Source organism: Syngnathoides biaculeatus, chromosome 8 (assembly GCF_019802595.1).
Source record: "Syngnathoides biaculeatus isolate LvHL_M chromosome 8, ASM1980259v1, whole genome shotgun sequence".
NCBI lineage: Eukaryota > Metazoa > Chordata > Actinopteri > Syngnathiformes > Syngnathidae > Syngnathoides > Syngnathoides biaculeatus.
Window position 1 is genome coordinate 18,951,562 of NC_084647.1, and position 17,899 is coordinate 18,969,460.

Consider the following 17,899-nt stretch of genomic DNA (forward strand, 5'->3'; position numbering starts at 1 on the left):
GATGGATGGAAGAAAGCTGTTGAAAACATTATTACTGGCCAGTAAGATCTTTGAAAAAGTGTGACACTCCCACCTAGTGGAAAAAGTTGGGAACATGCATGAGCTAATTCCCTGTGGTTGTACAAGTTTTGTTTAACTTACTATATTTTACCCATTTATTTATTTATTCCTTATTTAAAGCCAAAAGAGAAGTGCATTTAGTAGAGACATTTTATTTATTTAGTTTGAACACACATTGTACCCCACTTGAACATTGTGTTATCAAAATACTGTATTTAAACAACAAACCTTATTTTGTTTTTGTTTTAAAAATCTAAATAAATACTGAGAAGGGAGGAATTTATTTTTATTTCTTCTTTTTATATACTGCTCAAAATCTGTACTGTTTTTTTAATTTAAAAAAAGTAAAAAGTAATTATTTTAATTCTTCGATACTTTCAATATCAATTATTGTACAGATGCATAACATTTTTTTCCATTAATTTTCATTTAAAATAATTAGAATTAAATGATTTATTAATGACAATGAATGGTATTTTATTATTAAAATATCTATTTTTTTCCTTGTGCTCTGCTCTCTACATTACCTGGTTCATTTGTCTATTTAAAAATGAACTGTGACCCTGCAGGACAAAAGTGTGCCTAGTGTTGCTTTACTTTCTGTCTATTTGTGTATACTACTGATCGCATAATGTCTGCGAACTTTTATTCAAACACCTGAGCACGGTATTTAAATTCTGGAGAAAATAAAGGGGAAAAAAAGCATGATATCTAAGTTTAAAATGTCTTGATGTCGTTTTAATCCCTCAAGACTGAAATCAAAAACATTCCACAGCGGTGACTGTTTTCAAAGAGAGAGAGAGCGCGCGAGTCCAGCAGTAGTTCCAAGTGTTTAGTGCAGGGCTTATCGCACACAAATGAGAGCGGGCGGTGGCTGTAACTTGACCTTGGCACTCGTGAAAAGCTGTGACAATGGCGCCCCGTACGAACCCTCCTATTGTGGTCCAGTCCAGTCTATTTATAAAGAGCAGACGCGGTGCAAGAGGTCAGTCAACGCGAGGTGACGCCAACTCAGGAACAAAAGGTGAGAAGTAGACTGTTACCGCGCTTGCAGTTAATGTTTTTCCATGCTAGACCTCTGACAGAAAAGATGGGACATATATTATTTTAATTCACAATTCATTTTCAACAACAATAATAATAATAATAATAATTTTGGCAGCAAGAGTTTTGTAATGCAAAACATTTGTAATTTTTATTGTTTGGAAGAAAAACCAGGAATAAAGCATCCTACAATCTGATTTGTCCATCTCAACCATTTTAAAAGAGATATTTTATGTCGTGTGCTCTATTTGCTGCAACCCCTAAAAATACATTCAAAAAAAGTTGACTGAATATCCAAACGTGTAGAGTTATTGATTTATTTTTACACAAATTTTTTTAATATTACATTGCTCCACGGTAACAGTGTCAACTGTTTTTCTTGCTTTGTTTCAGTTTGGTCCACACCAGAATTCATTGTTAGCTGTCATCATATGTCTTGAAACCATTCAAAAACAAACTATCCATTGATCAATTTTCTGTGGTGAGGGTTAGTTCAAGCTGTGAATTGACGAACAAGAAAATGTTATATTCGCGAATGACAACTAAAAAAAAATGCATACTACTTTCCTTCAAGTGTTTTTTTTTCCCCCCACATTAAACAAAATAGTTCATCACTAAAGCTGGTGTTTTGTAGTACGCCACAAGACAATGGATTACCCATAATACCTAAAATTATTTTGGCTAAGTAAGGATTAGAAAGCAGTTTTCAAGCAGACATACTGGAGGGGGTAAAATTAAAATGTTAGACACAAATTCTCAACTAAAGTTACAAAAAACAATTTAACTACAGTAATGTAGCACGTACACACACAAAAAAAGATGATGGGCCATTCTAATCACTTTTATATGCAGGAGAATGCCAGCGGTCCACCACGAGCACTGCGAAAAGTGTTACGCCGTCCACTGCCAGGCGCCGCCGCAGCTCTCCAATGGCTGCGTGGTCGTCCGATGCCCCAATGACTGCGGCGCCTCCATGCACGCTTGCAAGGAAGATGAGCACCACCTCCTGTGCCCGAATGAAACGGTGACCTGCATCAATGCCGACTACGGTTGCCCGCTGAGCATGCCGCGCCATCGGCGGGCCCACCACTTGGAGGCGTGCCCCGCCAGCGTGGTCAGCTGCTCACAGGAGTGGAACCGCTGGCCCGTTTCTGACAACGACCTGACTTTCTACAGGAACGTGTCCCAACAAAGCGAGCGCAGCCTCGATGTCGCCTTGGCGCTGAGGGATCAAGAGCTGCTCTTTAGGTCTATCAAGATGAAGACGATTTTCCCCGAATTGACATTGACAGATCCAGAGGAATTAGATGTTGGGGTCGCAAGTGGAGATTCATGTTTAGCCTCCGGTGGATGTACACAAAATGGCTGCATGAGGGTAGAGGAAGAGGAAGCAAGTGATGTGGTAAGGGATGTGTTAGACATGGAAAGTCTTCAGAACTACAGCTCCTGGGAGAAAATATTCAAGAAGGAGATGGGTGGTTGCGAGCAGACCAGCAAGAATGTCACCAAAAAAACAGAGAGCGGAATGAAAATCGATCCAAGTGGGGCAAGTTCCTCATGCGGGAACGGGGTATCTGGCCTGGCGCCGTGGCAGGACGGTGTCCTGGAGAGGTTAGGCAAGGAGGCCAACATTACCGAGTACAACATGTACCTGGTGCACAACGGAGCCATGCTCATCAACTTCGGACAGCTCGCCGCCTGCACCCCGAGAGAAAAGGACTTCGTTTACGGAAGCCTGGAACCCATCGAGGTGAAGTCCGTCCGCTCATTCAACATTCCCAGCAGCTATCGGGCTAAGCGCTACCACCTGAAAGACCCCAGTCGCAAGATTAAGGTTGCGCACCAGAGCGTGGACACGGTGGACCTCAACGCTTCTGCGGAGGAGCTCCCGAAGTGCGATGAGGTGGGCGCCACACTGCTGTACTGTCTGGAGAAAGAATTCAAAGGCCATCTCATTTCGGAGAGTACCGGCACAGACGGGCTGTACGTCAACGTTGGGACACAAACGTACGACTTTGATTCTGCGCCATTCGCGGCTGAGGCGTCGCTCGCCGACGTCGTTGCCAGCAAACCGCAATTTCTGCACGTCCGCACCGACGTCGAATCAGTCACTCGGCGACACAATAAGACAAGCTCGTCCTTCAGCTACAAGTGCGGCCTCTTCTTCCGCCGCGATGAATACCCCTCGCACTTCAGAAACGTCCATTCCGACATCCAAGCCGGCCTCAGTGGCTGGTTCTTGCAACGTTGCCCCCTGGCATACCTTGGCTGCACTTTCACACAAACTAGAATTCACCCAGACGGTCAAGCAGCCGAGGTCAAATACCACAACGTTGTCGACAAGCTGGTCATTCGGCCAGATGTCCCCTGGGAGCTTCTTCAAGATGTCAAAGCCCCACGTTACCCGGATCCTCTGAGCAGACTGCCCCTGGAGATCCTCCAGCACGTCGCCAGATACCTGGACACATTCACCTTGTCGCAGTTGGCGCAGGTGTCGTGTCGCATGAGGGAAGTGTGCGCCACTTTGTTACAAGCCCGAGGGATGGTGTCCCTCAAGTGGGAGAAGAAGACATACTCCCATGGGGGGAGCGGCTGGAAGAGTCGTAAGAAAGCAAGTATCGCTCTTGTCCATATTCTGTAGTGCTTGTCCTCATTAGAGTTGTAAGTGAACTGCCGCCCATCCACACTCATATCAAATAATACAATTAAGGATGAATAATTCATGTCCCAAGATACTATAGTCTAATAATAGAGTTGACAGGGTTTAAACATGTTCATTGTGTTTGTGAGAAGAGGTATATGGAGGAGAATTTGGAAACATCTAGTGGATTTGCATCCGACTTCCGCTGATTTGAAGCACTTCTCTCAGCTCGGGTCAAGGGCCCTGGGCCATTACAAAGTATATACATCATATTTGTATAAATAAGTGAATACATTTATTTAACTTTTGTCTAAAGACACTTACCATAAAGATGTCTATGTTATTATTTTTTAGCAAGTTCAGCTTTAAACATTCACGCACTCAAACCGTAGCTATGTTCGTTAGCACAGCATGAGCAGGAAGTCGCCTATCCTGTTTTCAGGGTTTTGTCACATGACATTCCACATATGGCGGATTGCGGGACACAAAGAAGACAAACATGGGAGGAATGTGTGAATGTGGGCCGAAGCAGCAGTACCCAAAGAAAACCCATTTAGGCAGAGGGCTGAAATGCAAACACCTGATCCGAGATTTGAACCCACAACTTGAGATCAGAGAGGAAGACTTGCTAACCACTACGCGGAAAGCAAGTGTCATCTCCAGCGAAATAGCATTCACTTTATGTAGCACTTGTCCTCATTAGTGTTGTGGGTAAGAGGATCCTATTCCGCTGACTTTAGGTGAGAGAAACTGGGTACTACTTGGACTGGTTACCAGGCAATGGGGCACCAAGGAACATACAACCCAACCTTCATATGAAACAGAATTTAGAGCAAGGGTTGTGCAAACGTTTGTGTCAGGTCATTCAGAGGTAAGGTAAAGAAAAGAAATGAAGAATTAAATGTGGTTTTGTTTATTTTGAGAATAAAAAGTACTCCGGCGGCACAGTGACTCAGCTGGAAAGTGTTGGCCTCACAGTTGCGAGGTCCCTGGTTCAATCCCGGCCCCGCCTGTGTTGAGTTTCCATGTTCTCCCCGTGCCTGTTTGGGTTTTCTCCGGGCACTCCGGTTTCCTCCTACATCCCAAAAACGTGCAACAATAATTGGACACTCTAAATTGCCCTTAGGTGTGATTGGACGTGCGGCTGTTTGTCTCGACGTGCCCTGCGATTGGCTGCCAACCAGTTCAGGGTGTACCCCGCCTCCTGCCCGTTGACAGCTGGGATAGGCTCCAGCACTCCCTGCGACCCTCGTGAGGATAAGCGCCCAAGAAAATGGATGGATGGTTAAAAAGTACTCAATACTCAACATAAATGTTGTACCAGGGTGGCACCAACTGCCAGAGACAAATTCCTTGTGTGTAGTTACACACTTGGCCATCGAATCTGATTCTGATTCTGAAAATGTAATTATCTTTTTGAAATATCCTTACATCCGCTTTCTGTACCTCTTTTCCTCACTAGATTTTTTTTATTGTAAATTATTTAGCAAATCTATCCATCCATTTTCTTAGCCGCTTATCCTTACAAGGGTCACAGGAGTGCTAACCCTGTCATCGGGCAGGAGGCGGGGTACACCCTGAACTGGTTGCCAGCCAATTGCAGGGCACATAGAAACAGAACACCCACACTCAAAATCACACCTAGGGGCAATTTAGAGTGTCCAATTATGTTGCATGTTTTGGGGATGTGGGAAAAAACGGACAGGGGAGAACATGCAAACTCCACAAAGGCGGGTCCAGGATTAAACCCGCGACCTCAAAAGTGTGAGGCCAAAACTTTCCAGCTCCGCCACCATGGCTTATTTAGCAAATATATATGAAAATAAAATAAAATGTATGAATAAATGTATGACAATATTGTATTTGTGTTTGATTATGTATATTAAATCAATCAACCAAATGATTTAAAGAGATAAATACATGCAAAATAGAAGTAATCAATTTTACGGGAAAAAAAAGCTATATTAATGAAATAAATTTTATTGTATTCTTACAAATATACACACTTTAATAAGGGTTTAAATGCTTTACTGTAAATAATCATTTTGAAAATAGTGTCATGAAAAATTGTAAATATGCAGCTAATATCCATCCATCCATCCATCCATCCATTTTCTTTGCCACTTATCCTCACGAGGGTCACGGGGAATGCTGGAGCCTATCCCACCTGTCATCGGGCAGGATGGGCTGTACACCCTGAACTGGTTGCCAGTCAATCGGAGGGCACATAGAGACAGACAACAGTCGCACTCACAATCACACCCAGGGGCAATTTAGAGTGTCCAATTAATGTTGCCTGTTTTTGGGATGTGGGAGGAAACCGGAGTGACCAGAGGAAACCCACCCAGGCACGGGGAGAACATGCAAACGCCTCACAGGCGGGGCCGGGATTGAACCCGGGACCTCGCAACTAGCTGAACCACCGTGCCGCCTGCAGCTAACTTTTTGTATTCATTTTCTTAAATTATAAACTATCACACGAATAGATTATAATTAAGTACATCAAAAATAATACAATTTTGTTTAGTCCCCCCCCCACAGACCAAACCCACCTGACCTTTTTAAAAATATCAATTGAGATTGAGATGAGACTGAGATTCGAACCCAAATTCTCCTGACAGCGAGGCAGCAGACATGCCAACCACTCCAGTGATCAAAGCGCAATGGAGTCGAGCCTAAACCTCCGCGTCGCTCCCTTGCTCGGTGTCTAGTCTAGTCTCGTCTTGTTAGCTGTCAGTGAAAAATGTTAACCATCTTAAACAGCTGCTGCATTGTAAACACCGAGTAGAAGCTCAGCACGCCTCTGCAACAATACAAACTATGCTGGAAAGATTTCGTCAGTTCACTATTATAGACCTCAGTACGTCACGATTCAGATTTGCGGAAACGTCATGTGATAGACTTGATACACAAAAGTATTGGGACTCACCCCCACTTCCTCTGCTCTGGGATCGACCTTCAACAATTGCAGGTCAATCTCTGTTTTCCATAACAACCTCACCCAAACACATCTTTTGGACCTCGCTTTGTGGACTGAGAACAGACAACGACCTTTCTCACCAAATTGGAGCATACCACGTCTTCATTTAAGGTTCTGCGACCACTAAGACTGGTTCTTCAACTGGCTGTTGCGCAGCGGTATTGCCATTCTGCACTACATCGCTGAATAGCCTCCAGATCTTTATTATGTTAGTTACAAACGCTGTCAAAATAAGACGGGCTGAAAACAACACGTCCAGCTCAAGTGACATAATCAGGACTTGACCCTGTGAGTCCTGAGGGCGCCTCGCGGTCTGAGCCGTGGGCTAATTTTTGGAACTTCCCCAAATCCTGTGTGGAATTACCCATTCATTGCTCTAAGGAACACTATTTCTATATGAAGTACGGTTGATGGAGAAATCAAATGCTTGAGTACAACTTTAAACTCTGAAAATTAATGACAGTTATTATTTCTTTTCTATTTCCTCCCTCACGTTCTTTCAAATGAAGTCTTTGGTGCTTGCTTTGCTCATGTGTCACGGGTTACACAAACTCATATCGTGCTGGTCAGAAATATTGGTTTCTCATGTACTTGGAGATCATAGTTATATTGATCGTGTTGTCTCACCTTTTGCAGAAGTCATCCTTTGACGCTTGCCTCGCTTACATCTGATTGATGATCTGCACTGACGTCAATCGTTCCCCGTAGCAAAATCCAAGGTGTAACCTGAAAGGTTTTTGCCCACATTTTCAAATTGTTGCATTCTAACAAACACGGTGACGTTAAACCCGTGTCCCTTTATGAAATTTAAAGCTCGAGGACAAAGGCAATGTATTTATGTTCAGACGAGGATCACAAGACAAGCAGCGTGCATTTGGTGGTGCGACACAAAGGACGCGGAATGGCCTGACGGCAGGCCAAATAGGTGATCGTTCATGGAAACAGTACTTTGACAACAAGACGGGCGCAACAGCTGAGGACGTGCTCCTGAACGAAGGTCGTAAATTGTTGTGTTTTTGAAATGATGCAACAACAAAAAAAGCTCCCTGCGTCCGAGTGCAAGGGTCTTTGCTGTTTTAAATCTCCCTGCACAATTTTCATGGAGCCTCATTTTACCAAGTTTGCCCTTCATTCTTTTGCATTCTGAAACATGGACATTCATAATGGTGTTTATGAAATTATAGTTGTTTAAAATATCCGTCCATTTTCTTAGCCACTTATCCTCACAAGGGTCGCGGGGAGTGCTGGAGCCGTACTCACAATCACACCTCGGGGCAATTTAGAGTGTCCAAATAATGTTGCATGTTTTTGAGGATGTGGGAGGAAACCGGAGTGCCCGGAGAAAACCCACGCAGGCACGGGGAGAACATGCAAACTCCACACAGGTGGGTCCGTTATTGAACCTGGGACCTCAGAACTGTGAGGGCAACACTTTCCAGCTGACCCTCCGTGCTGCCTGGTTGTGATTAATTGCCAGGAAAAAAATGCTGTCCAGATTCAACAAAATACCACTTGGAATACAGTATGCTAGTATTAGCACTGTAAACAAGCTGAAATTAGCCACAGTTGCAATGTATTATAGTATATGGTTTTTATCGTTTTGGTAATGTAGAATCAATTAAAAAGCAAAAGGAGGTGATAAACATACAGATCCAGTGGAGCAGAAATGTTGCGAATTCCACGTTGCTCCTGATGCCTCAGAGTTTCCTCTGTTTCTGGTCTTGCCCAGTTGTTGTCACCCCCTCCCGTTTTAAGGACAAATTCTACACTTTTTTTTTTTTTTAAATGAACACTTCTATTTCTACTAGTCTTCCCCCACACACACTGAAATATGTTGTCTGAGTACTCTAGCCATTTATTTTTACGTGACGAAATCGTCAACACTGCCCATGTCCTGTGCTCCACAGGTTTGGGAGTTCAGCTCACTGTTTTGCCCAGTGGAGCGATGGCGCTTCACCGACTCGCCCTCCATGGCGGACCACCTCCGAACGTGCCCCTTCTACTTGAGAGACGACCACACCGAGCCTGTGGCATTGAGGGGCCTGCGGGATGTTAGCAAAGAGGCTAGACAATAGATATACTATGAACTGTACTGCAATTCCCCAGATACATATGGTTAACTTATCTAATTTAGAGGTCCTCAACCAGCAGGCTGCTGACCGGTACCAGTCCGTAGACCATTTTGTACCGGGCTGCAAAGAATGAATAATAAATGACTTAAAAAAAAAAAAAAAAGAAAATTCCGTGTGTCTTATTTTGAAAGACAACCACTTCCGCCCTTGCCTAGATTCCGCGCTTGACTCTTTGGCTCGTCTTTTTCGTAAAACGGTCCAGAAACAGTTCACTAGATAGTTTCTTTGGAAAGACAACGATGAGACAAACTGGGAGTCACAGATTGCTTGGAAAAAGAAAGATGCGTTTGAAAAAAAAAAAATACTGTACCAAGGTTCATATCTCTGTTATGTGTTCATCGCAGCAGGTGATTCACAAGCCGCACACTTATGACGTCAAACAACGAGAGTTCTAAAGTGAGAGGTTCGTTTGCAAAACTGAGCGACCATTTTAATTGTGTGTTTTAATTCGTTTCTACGTAATTTGAGCTCTCGTTGTTTTGATAACGTCCTGAGGCTTTACATTGGCACCAAACTTTTCAGAGAGGCTGCAGTAAAAAAAAAAAAAAAAAAAAGGTTGAAAACATCCTCCTTTCGGCGACCACAATAAGAAGAATAAATGAACTAGCAACGAGGCACAATTACTTGAGAGGATAACGCATAACGGCTATGCATTGTGGTGAGTTGGATTTTTCATAGATTTTTAAGACAATCGTGCCACACACACACACACACACACAAGTGCACTCCTTGCCTACTCTAAACCGGCCCGCCGTGCAAAAAAGGTTGGGGACTACAGTTGCTCCCCCATCTGCAGCTATTTACTATTTGGAATTGTACTAATATTTAACAAGATCCATTTAAAGCCCTGTGTAAAAATTAAATATAGTACCGCTCAAGAAAATACGTACGTTAAAGTGATATATCTTTACTGTTTAAGCTCTTTCAATGTGTAAAAGGTTTGAAATGACATTAAACTGCTTTCGGATCAAAGTTTGTTTTATTGAAAAATTTTGTAGCTTATAATTGTGATGGACTCAGGCACTCCTGTGACCCTTGTGAGGATAAGCACCTTGGGAAAAGGATGGACGCATGGATGAAATAACATTTTTCTGCCCAGTTTTGGATTGCGCAAGTGTACCTAATGCAATGTTCGGTGATTGTGCCTCACTCTCGTGTACTTACACCTACTGGTGAAAAGTAAAAGTGCACTTTGAGTCAACGCTGAGGAGATGAGTTTTGGCCTTAAAGATAATATAATTGTCAACAAGTGAAGTGGAGCCTATCACAGCTAACAATGGGCGAAAGGTGGACTACACCCTGAACTGGTCGCCAGTCAGTCACGGGGCACATACCAACACCATCACTGAGCAGGAATTCATCCCATGCTGCCCGTACCAACATGAGGCGTGTGTAGGTGTTGAAATCTTGCTCTTAGCAAACCACACACACGCGTGACAAAAAGTTCAAATGTAGAACTTGGTTGTTTGAGTTAATAATTAAGAAGTGCATTTTTGACAATATGTCTCCTTTAAAATGAAAAAAAAAGCTGGTTTATGAATTGCGTCTACAGTGGGCGCTCGCCGACGTCGGGGTTGCGCAGCTTGCCGATGACCTCGCACAGCATCTTGTTGCAAAGCGCCGCGTATGGATTCAGCAGCACCGCCTGCCGACGGCCGAACTCGCTACCGAGCGCCGCCGCCTCTTGGAAGTCCGCCCGGGCCTCATCGTCCCGACCGCCGAGCCTGCGAAGTAGGCCCCGCTGCACCAGCGCCTGGCAGGCGGTCCGACCTCGGCCCCCGCTCAGGGAGATGGCTCGGTCCAGGTCCTCTAGAGCGCCTGAGAGCAGAGTAAAATCCCATCACGAGAAAGAAGGCGTTCAAATTGGCTAAATCGGCCCACTTGCGTAAGTCACCAGGATATCAGGCAGCGTGAACCCTCTCACTGCAAATTAACCTCCCAAATTTCCATCCATTTTCTTGGCCGCTTATCCTCACAAGGGCCACCGGAAGGGCTGGAGCCTATCCCAGCTGTCAACGAGCTGGAGGCAAGGTACACCCTGAACTGGTTTCCAGCCAATCGCAGAGCACATGGAGACAAACAGCCGCACTCACGATCACACCAAGGGACAATTTAGAGTGTCCAATTAATGTTGCATGTTTTTGGGATTCAATCCCGGACAGGCCTTTGTGGAGTTTGCATGTTCTCCCCGTGCCTACAAGGGTTTCCTCCGGGCACTCCGGTTTCCTCCCACATCCCCAAAACATGCAACATTCATTGGACACTCTAAATTGCTCCTAGGTGTGATTGGGAGAGTGGCTGTTTGTCTCTATGTGCCCTGCAATTGGCTGGCAACCAGTTCAGGGTGGACCCCGCCTCCTACCCCGTGACAGCTGGGATGGGCTCCACCACTCCCCGTGACCCTCATGAGGATAAGCGGTGGAGAAAATGGATGGATAGATGGATGTGGGAGGAAAACGGAGTGCCTGAAGAAAACCCAAGCAGGCATGGGGATAACATGCAAACTCCACACAGGCGGGTCCGGGATTGAACCCGGGACCTCAGAACGGTGAGGCCAACACTTTCCAGCTGACCCACTGTGCCGCCCCTCCCAAATATAAAAATTTCAAATATTACGCTGCGATAACCACATTTGTTGACAGTTTTAACATTTCCCACTTCTAAATGTTCAACTCATTCAAGCCATTCTTTTCGCATTTCCTGAATTTCCATCCATCCATCTTCTGAGCTGCTTATCCTCACGAGGGTCACGGGACTTCTGGAGCAAGCAAGCAGGAGGCGAGGTACACCGTGAACTGGTTGCCAGCCAATCTCGGGCCACACGGAAAGTGACTCACAATCACAGCTTGGGGCAATTTCGAGTGTCCAATTCATGTTGCATGTTTTTGGGATGTGGGAGGAAACCGGATTTCCCAGAGAAACCCACGTAGGCACGGGGAGATCATGCACACTTCACATAGGCGGGTCTAGAATTTGAACCCCGGTCGTCAGAATTCTGAGGCCATCGCTCTACTGCTGCCGCCTCCTGAAGTTCCAATATTTTCAAAATAAAAGCTTCAAAATAAAAGTTCTCCCTCTAATTTTCACTTTTTTTTATTTTTAAATCATTGAAGCCATTCAAACTTGTAAACTGTTCAGCTCATTCCTCTGCCTCCCAAAATTTTGCTATCCAGCTTGCAGACTTGCAAGACACAGAAGTCCCCTACAAAATTTCCACAGGAGGTTTCTACTTGTTGTCATTATTACTTGGTACCTTCTGTGTTTCCTTGCAGTCGAAGGGTCTGTGCCCGGTTGTTGTAGCCCGACGCCCGGTGGGGCAAAACCTGTACAGCCTTGCTGAAGAGTTCAAGGGCCCCCTCCAAATCTCCCACCTCGGCTGCGGAGACCCCGCGAGCCTCCAAGTCCTTCGCTTGCCTCAGCGAGTCCTCATCAAAGGGGCTGTCTGGCAGGGGGAGTACATGAATTGGTTGAAAACAAACTCTGAAATGTCACCCACATGTCATGCCGGAATTAAAAAAAAAAAAAAATTAAAAAAAAAAAAAAATATATATATATATATATATATATATATATATATATATTTTATAAGATTATAATATATATTATTAAAATAAAATAATATTAAAAAAAGAATAATTATTAATTGTTCATAAAAACCAAAATCAACTCTGTTCTTCGATTTACAATGTGCTTACATTAGTGAACAAACAGTGCTTCAAGATAAAATCTCAAGTGCATTGCACTTAAAAGTTAAATAAAACTTTATTGAACAAATATATAAGACTAAACTTGAGCATGTAAAATTGGTTCTAGCATTAAACCCCCCCTCCTAGATTCAAAGAAAATGTTAACATCACTGTGTGACATCCAGGCTCACCGTCGTCCGTTAATTCCTGCTCCTGGTCCAGCCCGGGGACATCCCCAAAAGGAGTGTTGGGGTTGAAGATGGCTTGCAGGACTGCTCTGTCATGCGCAGACGCCATTGCGAGCAAAAAATAATCATCCAAAATAAAGCTTGAGAAATGCAAAGATGAGACGTTTACAGCAGGAGTGGAGAGTGGGCAAAAAAAAAAAAAAAAAAAAGGTGTAGACGCCAGCCAATGAGGGGAAGGGGTGGGAGAGGAGGTGGACTTTGAGCACATATGGCTGTGATTAGCCAGAAGGCCACTGCACAATCCTGTGGTGCCTTTCAAAGCGGCAAAACAACTGCACTCGATGCACAGGATCACAATCACTATCAGTACGAAAGCATCATTTAAAAAAAAAAAAGGTACCTACAGTATGACAATTTTTTCATCAAGTACGCCATCCATCCATTTTCATGACACACTTATCCTCACAAAGGTCATAGGACTGCCGTTACCTAACCCTAAATCATATATCTTACTCATTCACACCTAAGGGCAATTTAGAATCGTCAATTAATGCATGTTTTTGGGATGTGGGAGGAAACCCTCCAAATTGTGTTGGTTTTGTTTCTATGTGCCCTGCAATTGGCTAGCAAACAGTTTAGGGTGTACCCCGCCTCGTCCCCGAAGATAGCTGGGATAAACTCCAGCACTCCCGTGACCATCGTGAGGATAAGCGGTTCACAAAATGGAGGAATGGATGGACATGATTTTTTTTTTACATACCAGTAGAGGGAGCCCGCATTCCACTAGTGGTAAGTGTACTGAGTATCTTGATGTATAAATTATTGATTTACCTTCACAAGTTGACTCAAATCCGGTACTTATTATTTCGATGTATTTTATTTTTTGAGTGAGTAAGAGCTTTCATTCAAATCTCAAGCTATGAAAATATACTCTCTATAACCTACAGTATTTCGCCCAAATCTACTATTTATTGTCAATTAAAAGTTTCGTTTTATTTTTGAAAAGGAATTTTTAACTACACAACATTCTCTTTATTTCACATTTGTTTATTCTCTGTTTATTTTTTATTTTTACATTTCAACTGAATTGTTTGTCCAAATTAGGTTAAACACATTATGGTAAAATGTTCCTACATTTAAGTTTTGTTTTTGACATATTGACTATAGCATCTGCTCAATTCAGATTTTTTTTTCAACACCACAATAAAATGTGACAAAATCAATTCCAAGTTTAATCGCTCCTGCATTAATTGTAATATCGTTATATTAATTTATTTTAGGATTTAGAATGAATTTTATTTCATATGTCCAATTAGTATTTACTTTAAAGAAAAATGTTTCATTTTATATGATTCCATAATCCATTTACGTGTATTATGTGACATTTCCTCATCTACCACTAGAGGGAGACCGTGCTCCTCTTATTTCTGTCACGCACTCTTCCACTCGGTGTTCATGAAGTGTACATGAAACCGTTTTCTTTTCTTTTTTTTGGGCACAGTAAACGTGTTGAGTTCATGGATACTCGATGTTTTCAATTCAATCACAAACACCTTAAAACAACCCACGTCCTGCTGTTCTTGGAGTATACTATACTATTGTAGAGTATAGTACAAGTTTGTACTACACTATAGGAGTCCTGGGGTGACGAAAGAGTTCCGTTCCTATGCTGGTAATGTAACTTGAATTTCGTTGTAAATTGGATTTCACCATTAAAGTCATAATTTATGTCAAAATACTTTATATAGAAAAAAAAATACATTGAAATAAACAAATAAGATGCTGTACTTACCTTGGCTGCGGAGAGGTGGATAGAGGAGAAGAACGGGAAGTTTTGCTAAGCTATTGCGGAGAAATCTGCTCCTCAAGCCATATCTTAAGTAGCCTCTCCATCTCCACAAGTATCAAAGAACGTTGTTTAGGAACGAAACCCTTCACATGCGCTAAAATACGGACTTTGTCTTTAATATTTGTCACAATGGTCAACTGACTAAAGCCTAGCACATTAGCTTAGCTAGACAAAATGTCGGATGGGGTACGGTCCTTGTAAAGTTCAAACGTCTTAAGGTGAGACCGTTTTAACCTGAGGACTCCCTGTATAATATAGTATAGTATAATATAGTGTAGTATCGTATTTATATGTATTTTTGTAGCCCTGCAAATATTCTGGTATGATGATGCATCGATGTGGAAGAGTACTCGAGCAATTGTCCAAGACTGGCGCATGTAATGTTAGCGGTACTGCATAACCTTAATTAATATGGTGTGTGAAATTTCTATACCCTCACCAAAGTTTGTTTTGTTGTGCAGTTTCTAAATATAGAGCGCTATATTGCCACAATTCGTTGCTAAATTGTTCTCAGTCTGCACATTTTCAGCTTCTATCTTCAAACACATTTCATGTATTTAAAACAAATCATGGAAATGAATTTGCAGTATCTTTTAGCTACAGCAGTCAGTGTGTTTCTAACACTTAACAGCTGCTGGGATCCAAATTGACTTTAATTGACCCACGAAACATTACTCCACTTAATCATCACATCTTTGAATGAAGATGATGAAAGATAAAAAGCAAAAATATGATAGCAACCCAGAGAAGCGTTGAGATTAAAAGCAAATCTCCATAATCCCTTTTGCTTGCCTGGGGATGAAACCAAAACCTGGTGCTGGTACCTTTACAAGAATGACAAAGGGCTAATACACGTTCCACTAGACCACTGTAAAGGTGAACACGGTTAAAACAAAGTATGCTAATCCGGCAGAGGTTAAATAAATAAAGACGGTGCCGTGAAGTAGTAACAGGCTAAAACAAGTTTGTGGACAACGGCCTCGCATCTCGGACCATGACGTGGCCTCTGAGCCGAAGACCTTACGTACCAAGGAATGTCAATTCATGGTCGGGTTTAGGGTGTCGAGTTCGATTGTCATATTACAGGTTTAATCCTGAGTTTGATTTTGGAATTAGAGTGTTAAATGTGTGTTTTAAAGGTTTCTTGGCGTAAATAAGGTATTCAAACAACAAAGGTTTTAGAGTTCATATCATCATAGGCCAGTTTGAAGATTAGATCTGCTCTCGTCCTTTAATTCTCCTCTAAAAGCTTCCATGTTACGTCAGTAATGTCTGCTGTGGGCTATTAATAAAACGTGTTGGGGAAGCTACATTTTGAATGGGATTCAAGTAACACAGCCTGAATATGATTCACATATTAACAGTCTGTTGGGGCCCACGCAAGCAGCTGTGTCATCACACTATTATTTGTCGGACGTGTCCCGGTTCGGAGGCCTGAGGACGAGCATCCCGCAGAGCTTCCAAGGACTGGCTGACACACTGGATGGAATGTGTTTTTTTTTCTTTTTTTTTTAATGGAGTGTGCGTGTTGGGGGAGTGAGTTAAAAAAGTGTCACTTCATAAGCAGCTTAGTCCATTTTGGCAGGGGCTCCCTTTGAAGTCTCAAGATCCCTACCTCCGCCAAGGGCGAATAAACGCACGAGGGCCTACTCAAAAGATTTCTGTTAAATCTATGAAGTAGCACGTGTTAAATTAGTGTTTCCAAACTTTTTTTTTTTTTTAATTGCGCCAAGGCACACATTTTACAAGAGTAAAATGCAATGGAAACACCACCACACAAAAATCTAAAAAAAAAAAAAACATATACAGCGGACTTCCCGCTACTATTTGTTGTCGGCAGTTCACGGACTTGTTGACAGTTCCTTGGTGTCTTGAGACAGGAGTTTAATTTGTTCTGTGACTGGGCTGGTTAACTCAGAACACTCGTATCTCAAATTATGTTTGCACATTTGAGTAGATGGAAATGCTATTAATCTGTTCCCCACCCACCCATAACACTGTTAGATTTAAAGACGAGACTGAAAGAAGGTCATTGTCAGGCAGGGCTCATTTTACTGCCTCCCCAGTTCACACTTCTAAAGCCGTCAATGCCAGGGAATGTAATTGAATTGTTATAAGTTTGAACGTGTAAAGTATTAAAGAGTTTTGGGAGCATAGGATGTATTATTTTCAAGGTTTAAGCTATTATTAGGTGACATGGCGGATCATGTGGTAAAGTGTTCTGAGGTCTTGGGTTCAATCCCGGACCTGCCTGTGTGGAGTTCGCATGTTCTACCCGTGCCTGGGTTTCCTCCGGGCACTCCAGTTTCCTCCCACATTCCAAAAACATGCAACATTAATTGGACACTCTAAATTGATAAGTGTGATTGTGAGTGTGGCTGTTTCTCTCGATGTGCCCTGCTATTGGCTGGCAACCACTTCAGGGTGTACCCCGCCTCCTGCCCCATTGACAGCTGGGATAGGCTCCAGCACTCCCCACAACCCTTGTGAGGATAAGAGGATGGATGCAAGCTATTATTATGAGCGATTTAAAACAATTTTCGCAGGAGGGGATGTCAATTGCTTGAGTTGTGATTCACAGGATTGGGGGTTTGGTGTACCATGAACCCTGCATATTCCTTGTCCGGCGTTTACGTATTTGTAGATATTATTTTTTGTCATTGCGCTCAGGCCATAGTCATGTCATATATATATATATATATATATATATATATATATATATATATATATATATTAAAATGAGCTTTGGTCTCTTCTTGCGGCATTTTGGTGCCAAAGAACTACACTAAAGTACTTGGAGAAGCTTCATTTAGTCAGGCCATAGACTTGCTGAGTGAAAATAATGCTTTGTTCCCCTCTTGTGGCATCTACAGGTAAACATTCTAAACATTCTCGGGCTGGTGTCAATTTCTCATGGATTTTGCTATTTGCGGCAATGTTTAGTCTCCATTCCACATGAATAATGTGTGCTTCGTGTATTTTTTTTTTTTTTTTTTTTTGGGCAACTCGGAGACAGAAAAGGCACATAAATATGTTACGAATAGTTTCTTTTTCAGTGAAGAGCTGAGGATCACTTCCCCAGAAAACTATGGAAACATCACGCACCCCCTCCCAGAGTCAAGCGTTATCATGACAGGATCCACTCAAGAAGCCGCTCCCTGGTTGTGTGTTTGCACGTGTGTATTCAAGCGGGTCTTTGAAAAGCCACCATTAGAAATTGAAATGAGCTCACAGGAAAATCCAAGGAGACCGCTTTCACCTGCTTTCTCCTCAAAATGCAGTCACGGCTCAGGAGTTTTTTTTTTGTTTGTTTGTTTTA

At 42.8% G+C, this 17,899-nt stretch overlaps 2 protein-coding genes and 1 long non-coding RNA gene across 3 annotated transcripts in view; 1 reads left to right on the top strand and 2 right to left on the bottom strand.

Moving 5' to 3' along the window:
• The window catches only part of LOC133504699 (uncharacterized), a 43,958-nt gene extending 35,321 nt beyond the window's left edge, over positions 1–8,637 (bottom strand). Inside the window, exons 1-2 of the long non-coding RNA XR_009796058.1 lie at positions 8,374–8,637; positions 7,353–7,451 (exon numbers count right to left, since the gene is read on the bottom strand). This is a non-coding gene — a long non-coding RNA (uncharacterized LOC133504699). The remainder of the gene's footprint in view (positions 1–7,352; positions 7,452–8,373) is intronic.
• Positions 954–8,933, top strand: LOC133504698 (F-box only protein 40). The gene is made up of 3 exons (XM_061827210.1): positions 954–1,084; positions 1,957–3,715; positions 8,633–8,933. Exons 2-3 carry the CDS (start codon positions 1,961–1,963, stop codon positions 8,798–8,800), a joined length of 1,923 nt encoding a protein of 640 aa, XP_061683194.1. The 5' UTR covers positions 954–1,084; positions 1,957–1,960; the 3' UTR covers positions 8,801–8,933.
• Positions 8,934–9,802: 869 nt separating this feature from the next.
• On the bottom strand, positions 9,803–13,653 carry ttc36 (tetratricopeptide repeat domain 36). Its single transcript, XM_061827196.1, has 3 exons — positions 12,735–13,653; positions 12,111–12,299; positions 9,803–10,675 (listed from the first exon to the last, which is right to left on the bottom strand). Exons 1-3 carry the CDS (start codon positions 12,997–12,999, stop codon positions 10,404–10,406), a joined length of 726 nt encoding a protein of 241 aa, XP_061683180.1. The 5' UTR covers positions 13,000–13,653; the 3' UTR covers positions 9,803–10,403.
• Positions 13,654–17,899: the final 4,246 nt, after the last annotated feature.

What these genes read in the sequence shown, in the direction of transcription:
- ttc36 (XM_061827196.1), bottom strand. Translation starts at nt 12,999, where the DNA reads ATGTGCTCAAAGTCCACCTCCTCTCCCACCCCTTCCCCTCATTGGCTG. An exon ending in GCAGGAATTAACGGACGACG is followed by an intron (nt 12,300 to 12,734) that starts GTGAGCCTGGAT and finishes TCCCCCTGCCAG; the next exon opens with ACAGCCCCTTTGATGAGGAC. An exon ending in ACTGCAAGGAAACACAGAAG is followed by an intron (nt 10,676 to 12,110) that starts GTACCAAGTAAT and finishes CTCTGCTCTCAG; the next exon opens with GCGCTCTAGAGGACCTGGAC.
- LOC133504698 (XM_061827210.1), top strand. Translation starts at nt 1,961, where the DNA reads ATGCCAGCGGTCCACCACGAGCACTGCGAAAAGTGTTACGCCGTCCAC. An exon ending in GCTGGAAGAGTCGTAAGAAA is followed by an intron (nt 3,716 to 8,632) that starts GCAAGTATCGCT and finishes TGTGCTCCACAG; the next exon opens with GTTTGGGAGTTCAGCTCACT.